The 8,557-nt window shown below is 45.5% G+C and overlaps 1 protein-coding gene across 4 annotated transcripts; it reads right to left on the reverse strand.

Annotated features, from left to right (window-relative positions):
• Window positions 1-465: 465 nt before the first annotated feature.
• On the reverse strand, window positions 466-8,557 carry KLHL38 (kelch like family member 38). Of its 4 annotated transcripts, none has more exons than XM_021294291.2 (4): window positions 8,362-8,557; window positions 6,630-7,801; window positions 4,779-4,884; window positions 466-2,293 (listed from the first exon to the last, which is right to left on the reverse strand). In XM_021294291.2, the coding sequence occupies exons 2-4, from the start codon at window positions 7,671-7,673 to the stop codon at window positions 2,007-2,009; spliced, it is 1,437 nt and encodes a 478-aa protein (XP_021149966.1). In that variant the 5' UTR covers window positions 7,674-7,801; window positions 8,362-8,557; the 3' UTR covers window positions 466-2,006. The 4 variants fall into 4 exon arrangements, 3 of the variants coding, with proteins under 3 accessions (XP_021149966.1, XP_021149965.1, XP_005507339.1); XM_021294290.2 differs by having other exon boundaries at window positions 6,300-7,801; XM_005507282.3 differs by having other exon boundaries at window positions 6,324-7,801; window positions 8,362-8,556.

Below are 8,557 nucleotides of genomic sequence, written 5' to 3' on the forward strand. Positions count from 1 at the left end.
TGTCAGCTAAAATGCATGGCAGGGGCTGGCATCTCCTGGAGTTTTGGAGCTGAGTGGGGTCACAACAGGAAGGAGTTAGGGAAGGCAGCACTGCAGGGTGAGGAATAAACATCTCCCCAGGGCAGACTTTCCATAATTGGCCATGACAAGACTTCTTTCTCCAGAGAGCTGGAGCTGGCCTGTGAGGAAGCAGAATGAATCGCTGCTCTCGTCCAATTTGGCAAGTGCTGTGACTTAGCTCTGCATTGCATGGGGAGGAGATGATGATATAGACTGAAAGACAGAGGGGAAACATAGCCAAGGGCTTCCGAGCTGGGAGATGAGTTTGGGTTCCCACTCATTTTTTTTTTCAGGTTACTCAGATCCTTAGAAGGAAACCCTGGCAAAAAAACTCTGGTACAAACTCAGTTCCTTTTATCAACAATGTAGAGGGAACAATGGGAACTGCTAAACACAAAGCTCATACAAACAATAATAACCATTTTATTTCACATTGTTAAAATGGCAATTCCTCCTTCCAGCCTCCCCCATACTTTGTTAGCTATTTCTGTAACCCTTCTGCTCCCAGATACAGATTTATAGGAGGGGATCTTAGCAGTTGAAGTTGGTGTCCTGCAACATGGTGGTGACCACATGGCTGTGTAGCTTTATGTGAAGGGCAGGGTGGAGCATGGTTTCCTCATGGCATCCTATACCCTTGGAAAAGTCCATCTTTCTTTCAAAAGACTTTCCTTTTCAAAAGACTTTCTTTTTCAAAAGCAGGTGGTGTTTCTGCCATCCTTCTCTGGATGGTGGTCACTAGTGCTATCTTTAAAGCTCCTTGCTATCTCAGCAGTTTTAACAAGCCTGGTGACCTGACAGCAGTTCACTGTCTGTTCAGCATCTGATGATTGATCTTCTCCCTTTGAAAATATGCACTTAGTGGCAGAACCCCACAAAAATATTGGTGGAGCCAGAGCTGCTTTGCCAAGTGGCAGACTTAGACTTGCTCTTCTTGGAAAGCTGGTTTCCTGTCACTGGCTTTCTCTCATTGCTGTTTTCCAGTGGTTTGGAGAGAGGAAAGAGGGAAAAAAAAGAAGGTGTTCCTCCCAAATGCCTATTCTCTTTTACGTCCCCTTTCCTACATGTGTTCCCTCTGTTATTCCAGATTTCATGAGTTCCATCAACCAACCCCACTGCTATTCCTGATGCAAAAGGAGCTGCAAAACAAGACCCCTTCAAAAAAAGACACAGACATAATTTCCACTCCTCCTCCTGCTCCTTTGAAGAGCAGACAGATAGAACAAAAATCTTCCCTGCACCATGAAAGAGAAGTAGCCAGAAAAGTCAAATCTGCACCCTGTTTCAATATGAATCTCAGATTGAAGCATCAGCCTTTTGCTAATTTCTAATTTGATGTTAGGAACATTAAAATTATATTTCTTATAAGATGACTACCATAACTATGCAGGCAGTTGCTGCTGGGCTGGTTGCAAGAATAGAACTTGGCCTTCCTGTTCCAAATGCTCCCACCACTCGAAATGGAAATGGTCCTTGGTCAGCACCAAGTAGCAAAGGACCATGGCACGCAGCTGAGTTTGTGCTCTAACACAAATATGAGTTACCCAGATCTTATTTTCCCTTTCATTTTAAGGTCTGAACAAGGCCAAATCCTATACCAGGTTCTTACCCAGTATCTTTGTCCTGTTTTCTGGTGAGACTCTGGGTAGGGCCTCTGGGCTGGACTTGGCAGCACCACTGGTCGGGTGAATACGGCATGAGCACAAATCATAGAATCATAGAATAGTTTGGGTTGGAAGGGACCTTCAAAGGTCATCTAGTCCAACCCCAACCAAAGCTCATGATCTTTCTGGCAGAGTGCCCAGGGAATTACTAAGACCACTAGTGCCTTCAAGGTCAGGAGTTTGTGGGACGTCATGCAGATTCCCCATATGCTCTCTGAAGAGCAAGGTGGGTCCTTTCTAGGAAGGAAAGCAGAAGACATCCTGGGGAGTATCAAAGGTTGTTTAGAGAAGGTTAGAACAGGGGACACACTGGAGTGTAAGGCATCCATGGTCAAAGAGTTTGTGTGGCAGTTTTCCCTTTGGTGTCCATGTGTCAGTCTCTGGATCATAGCAGTCCAAGGAATCCAAGTCCTCGATGACATTGTCCACAGTGAGAGATCGTCCTCCTGTGACATACAGCTTGTTCTTGATGACAGTGGCCCCATGATGCATTCGTCTGTCCTTCATGTCTGCACATTTAACAAACTTGTTGCCTTTTGTATCATAAGCAATTATTCTCCGGGTGTACCCTAAATGCAAAGCCAGAAGTGGAAAAGACATGGGAATTAGAGTTTATGGCCGAAGGAAGGAACGATAATATATTTCCTGATAGTCTTCAATAAAACCTATTATAAAGGCAGAATTAAGGTATCTAAGCTGGGAAGTGATGATGTGTCACAAGAATTCTCATTTGTGTATCTTTCTTTCCTGTTTGTCTTCATCCTATCTCATAACACCTTGGCAGCCAAGGCTTGATGAGCACCATAAACCCCATCACATCAGGCAAGCAGCCTGTCAGACAGAGCTGGAACTTGCAGTTTTCTGCATGTGCTTTGAAAAGCCACAAAGTATTTATTTTCATCTAACAGAGTCCTAGAGCTTCACTCAGAAATACAAAAACACACATGGGAAGGGAGCAATAATCATAGAATCATAGAAAAATTTGGGTTGGAAGGGACCTTCAAAGGTCATCTAGTCCAACCCCCCTGCAATGAGCAGGGACATCTTCAACTAGATCCTGTTGCTCAGAGGCCCATCCAGCCTGGCCTGGGATGTCTCCAGGGATGGGAAATGCCCTGTTGGGTTGGAGTCTGTAGTGCCTGCTGGATACTCAACAGCACAGAGCCACTCCCAAAGCTCTCGGCACCACATCTGTGCTGGCCACCAGGCCAGTAACTGGTGGACAGCTCTTCCACTGAGGGCTGGTGTAACCTTGCATCTGCTGAAGTGTGAGGGCTGGTGCCAGGGCCATTGCTCTGGAGAAATGAGGGTGTGGAAGCTTGGTACCCAGCAGTACCTTGCCTGCGTATCCCTGTAGAAAACCAAGTATGTCCATAGCAAACAAACTGACTAGAAGCCACTTTCCCAGACAAAAATCAAGACCTGTCTTTTTTAGGCCAATCCATTCCCCTTTGTTATGATGTGAAGAGGACTTGAAATATGATGAAAGCTTTTTTTTAAGAGAAAATGCTATTTTTGTGTGTTTTACTGTTATTGATAAACTGAGTGCTTGGCCAGTGTTTTGGCATAGAAGCTGGTAAATAAAACCTGGACATGGTGAATCTCTCTGATTTCAAGCAAAATGAAAGATGTTTAAAGTTAACATGGATTTCTGTGGCTTTTGTTAAAAAAATACAAAATAAATTGAGAACTTAAGCTCAGCAGCAGCAGCCTTGGGTCAACACAGGCCCTTCAGATTAATGCATTTAAAGATAAGAGAGGTGAAGATGATCTGAGGGCTGGAGCAGCTCTCCTATGAAGACAGGCTGAAAGAGTTGGGGTTGTTCAGCTTGGAGAAAGCTCTGGAGAGATCTTATTGAGGCCTTTCAGTACCTAAACGGGACCTATACGAAAGCCGAAGAGGGACTTTTTACAAGGGCATGGAGTGATAGAACAAGGTGTAACAGCTTCAAAACGAAAGAGGGTAGATTTAAATTAGATATAAAGGAAGAAATTCTTCACCATGAGGGTGGTGAGGCACTGGAACAGGTTTCTTGGAGGAGCTGTGGATGCCCCAGCCCTGGAAGTGTTCAAGGCCAGGCTGGACAGGGCTTTAAGCAACCTGGTCTAGTGGTAGGTGTCCCTGCCCATGGCAGGGAAGTTGGAACTACATGATCTTTAAGGTCCATTCCAACCCAAAGCATTCTATGATTCTATGATTTTAAAATACTGTATTTTGGGCACTGTGGTCTGAGGTCAGGCTAATCTGCCACACAGCGGCTTGACAGTCCTGCACCTTTTGACTCAGCTCTCCCCTGTTCTCACTGCAAAGGGTAGCAGTGGCCTCTTGCTGAGACAAGACACCATGTTTCACTCCTGTATGATTTGAGTTTAGTCCTTTGCTGTGCTAAAGCTTCCCTGTGTCTTATTTTCCCTTGAATAATCTAACACATGCTTCCTTGTGCCATTCTGTAGTCACAGGGGCTGCATTAAGGACTGCAGAGTGCCAAACTACCAATGAGATGAGTTCCATCAAAAGGCCACAGGCAGAGGCTGTTGAAAAAGACATTGAGAAGTTTCCCCTTTGAGTGTTTTACTCCCCTCTCAGGGCATTTCGCAGTTACCCCCAGGACTGATCAGGACTGATCAACCCCTCATAGTCCTGTGGCCCACTCATCCCAACAAGCCATCCATGGCCTTGTGGTAACCATGTTCTCCACCTGTCCAAGAAGAGCAGTCAGGGAGGGCCAGGCTGAGTCAGCAGGGGAGGAGCAGGACCCCCATGCCCTTGGCTTCCTCCCTTTTTCTGCAGGGCAGGAACTTGTGTTGGTTTTTCCTCAGTTTCACCCCACCCAGGTACTGCTACTTGGAGTAAGAAGGTGCCTCATGGAGAACTTGTCCCACTTCCACGGCTATGTGACCCCATGAGAGATGAGTATGGAGAGTGGCCACACTTCTCCTCTCCTTACCAAGCTCCATGTGCTTTTTGAGTGAGCACCCTAAGCAGACAGGCTGCGAAATCCCACAGGATCTGGGCAGGGGAAGTTAGGAGGGAGGGCTAAACAGAACCCTTACCACCTACGATGATAATCTGGTCTCCAATCACGACAGCTGGTGCACAGACGTTCTTCACGACTCTGGTCTCCATCCGAAACCATGTATTCCTGGAGACATGGTAAACCTGACAAATAAATAAAGATACACACACAGCTGTCTATGTTGTATTTTAACTGACAATTTTAATTACAGACGAACTGATGCTTTTTATTTTGTCCTAACGGATACAATACTCTGGCTTGAACTGCTGTAAATCTGAGAATTGACCCTCTTTTTTCCCTAATATGTCCCTTTGGAAGGCGCTCTAGTTCTCCAGGTTTGTCTGCCCAGGAGATGCTAGCACATGCACTAAGGCAGGGTGTATCTGCCATATGCAAGCTTCTCAGCTGTAAATCTTTGCATGGCTGTTAAATCACTGTAACTCCTGGAGAATGCTCTCCCAAAGTACAAGCTGTTTAATTTAATTTTCCAGTTATTCTGTGTATTCTTGTCTTAGCCTTCGCAATTTCCTAGGCAAACAAACCTCAGTTTCACCTAGATCTGCTGGCAGCCAGTGTGTTTGCCCAGATGCTATATTTGTGCTGGTGGCTCGTATGTACTCAGATTGGCACAGGAACTTGTTGATGGGACTTAGAGTGATATCTAAGTCATCAATTTATGTGAGAAAAAGAGCTGTTGCCAGATCATCCAGTCATCTTCATCTGGGTGACGCAAACTTTTATATCACAACATCTGCTTCTTAATTTGGCAAATATCTCCAGGACATCTCCCCACTAACTGATAAATACATTTCCTTCCCCTGATAACCAGGAGTGTTATCACTGTAAAAAAGTATTGCTCATGTGCTGGCTGCCATCTTAGCTTTTAATGATCCCTCTTAGTTAAAACATCTAAACCAGTGTAAAACATACATGGAGAAAATAACACTACAACGTTTCTAAAGCATCAAATCAGATAAGAAAGGATTTAATGTGTTTTTTCCTTCTAATAGAGTTTAATTGCTGAAAGCAGGCAGAGAGCCAGCAACATGTGTCAGGAGCCACATTTTTAACAACACTGTTTATATGAAATAACTGTCAGTTTAAGTTCTGGCCTTTTGATGAGTGAGAATCTAATCACTCTAATGATTGCGAATCTTTGCTATCGCTGCGAGCGAGCAGGTGCGCAGCTGAGACCCCCGCTCAGCTGCCGAGTAGGAAGCACTGATTTGGGTGAGACTGGCCACAGGCATGAAGCCAGGCAGGGGGTTGGGCCACCACCTGCCATAGCATCACCCGCAGCAGCCCTGGCCCCAGTGCCCCACCACAGCAGAACTGACTGACACCCGAACAAGTACCTTGGGGCTTGTGCCTGAAAGACACTCCGAGGGGAAAATGAAAGAGTTGCAATGCTCCTTGCAGATAAGACTTCCCTGAAGCTGTGTGTCAACTCATCCCGGCTCTTGTTGCAACTCACAATAAAGTTCTTTGTGGGGTTTTATTTCATCAGGACAGTGATGAAGCACTGGATATTTTAGATGGAAGCAGGACTGACCATTACCTGGAAAGCAGGACTGACCATTACCTGGATCAGCCGGACAGGGTTTTGCATAATGTCTTCTCCCCCGAACAGGTAGACCCTCTGATCTTTGGCAGCAACAGCAGGGTGAAGGACAGCAACGGGCATGTTTGCCATGCTCTCACAGGTGTTGTAGATGCTATCATATCTTTCCACAGAATTCAGGATTTCCTGGTTTTTGCCAATTCCACCGAATGATAAAATATAATTTTTATATGCCAAGCTTTTGTGGGAGTAACGTGGAACTAACATGGGTTCAACCAACCTCCACTGATTGAGTTTGAGGGAGTAAATGTAAATATTATCACTGACCTGGCTTTTCTTATTGCTAACAGGCATTCCTCCAAGCACATAAATATTACTGTGTAAGCTCACTGCAGAGGCTTTGTACAGACGCATGGGAAGTTTGGCCAGGCTTAGCCATTGGTTGGTCTTGTCATCATAGAGCAGGACATCCCTTGTGGTCTGCTGGCTGTCCTTCCTACCACCAATGATGATGAGGAACTCTTGGTTGGAGTACCTGCGAGGAACGTGCAACATGGGCTTGACGTCAGGCGTGTTGGTGCTGTACAAGGAAAACATATGTCTCCAGGCTGACTCAAGGATGCTCCTGCAAGTGGGTGAGGACTGAATGAGAGAGTCGTTGGCGATGAAGTGGAAGAGGAAAGTTGGATGGACATACTGAAGCCGGACCTTCTTGAACAACTCTTGGATGTAGCCTTGTCTTGCCTGGAGGTCATGCCGGCTCCAGACCATCAGTGTCTCAAAGACCTGCTCCTCTTCCCCACAGAGCTCATCATCCCCAAGGTAATCGATAAGCTCCAAGGGACAAAGGTCCTTCAGGTCCTCAGAAGAGGCCACCTCGGGAAAGCATTTCAGAGCCATAGCTTTGGCTTTTTTATTCAGGCTTTGGCAGTTCAAGACTTTTGCCAGTCTGGTCATGCTCAGGCAGTTGTCAGGAGTCAGCTTGTCTTGAAGGTAGGCAGAGCAGGCCTCAAACAGCTTGGCGTACTGCAGCATGGAGGCCGCCTCCAACAGGCAGAGGACATTCTCAGTGGATATAAGAATCTCCCCCGTGTAAACATAAAGTATAATCTGATCCAGAATCTCGGCGTCGATGCCCTTCAGGACGACTTTAGCCTGGCGACTTTCTCTGAAGTCATTACAGAACATTGCCTTGAAGTATGGACTGCTGGAAGCCAGCACGTTTCGGTGGCAGGGCATTTCAAAGCCCCCAGAGCAGAGGGTGACATCAGTCAGCATCCTGCTCTGCCGCAGAGCATTCAGCTGCCTCAGCAGTTCGGAGGAGAAGTCCTGGTCTTTGAAGAGAAACTCCTCAGTGGATCCTTCCTCCATAGCAAAATAGGAGAGAGATGAGTTCTGGACTTGGCAGAAAAGACCCCAAATTCTTAGCAGCTTTTATTGAAATATTCAGCTCCAAGGGAACAAATCAGGACTTTGATGTTGCTCTAAATATCCGTTCACTGTTAAGCATAAAAATGGAACATGGGTTAAACACAGTGGGAAAATAATAAAGAAGCTAAAAGGTCGCTAAGACCCTTTAAAACTTTCATAGAGTTATCAGATAGGTTGCAGCTCTGAGGTCAGTGCTGCCTGTGTCCCTGGCAAGAAGCAAAAGCACTGCCGTTATCTCACTGATTTGAGATGAAAGCTCGACGGCTGAAGCGATTGGTTTGTTCATTTTAATCACGCCGAATAAATGTGCTTAGACATTTATTCGCTGTTTTAAAGTATTAGCAGTTTAGTAGCTTGCGCCTCTTTCCCCTAGAGTTAGTCACTCCCAAAGAATGTAAATCTGGCAGAGATGAACTCTGCAGCAGGGCAAACGAAACCCTAGAGACTGGGAATCTGCATTAAAATGGTTATTTATTAACTCTGCTTAGCTGTGGGTTTTCTCTTTTTTTTTTATGTTAATCAGACACACAATGACTAAATTAAGTGCCAGGCATAACAATATGATGAGTATCTACTGTCATGGCTAACTGCTCAACCTGCAGTGAAACGGTAGGGTAGAAACATTTACCTTCTGTTGTCCTTCACTGCAGGCACTTACTCTCTGTCGTTTATTCTCTGCTGAGATTTTCCATAGCTAGAGCCTGGATAAAAAAACCTATAAACCCATGGAACGTTTCTTTCAGTAGGTAAAGTGATTCATAGAGGGTGATTTCTGGACGTGTGTTTATTCTGAAGTCACTTTTGCCGCTTTGGGGAGCTGTGCG

Source organism: Columba livia, chromosome 2 (genome assembly GCF_036013475.1).
Source record: "Columba livia isolate bColLiv1 breed racing homer chromosome 2, bColLiv1.pat.W.v2, whole genome shotgun sequence".
Classification (NCBI taxonomy): Eukaryota; Metazoa; Chordata; class Aves; order Columbiformes; family Columbidae; genus Columba; species Columba livia.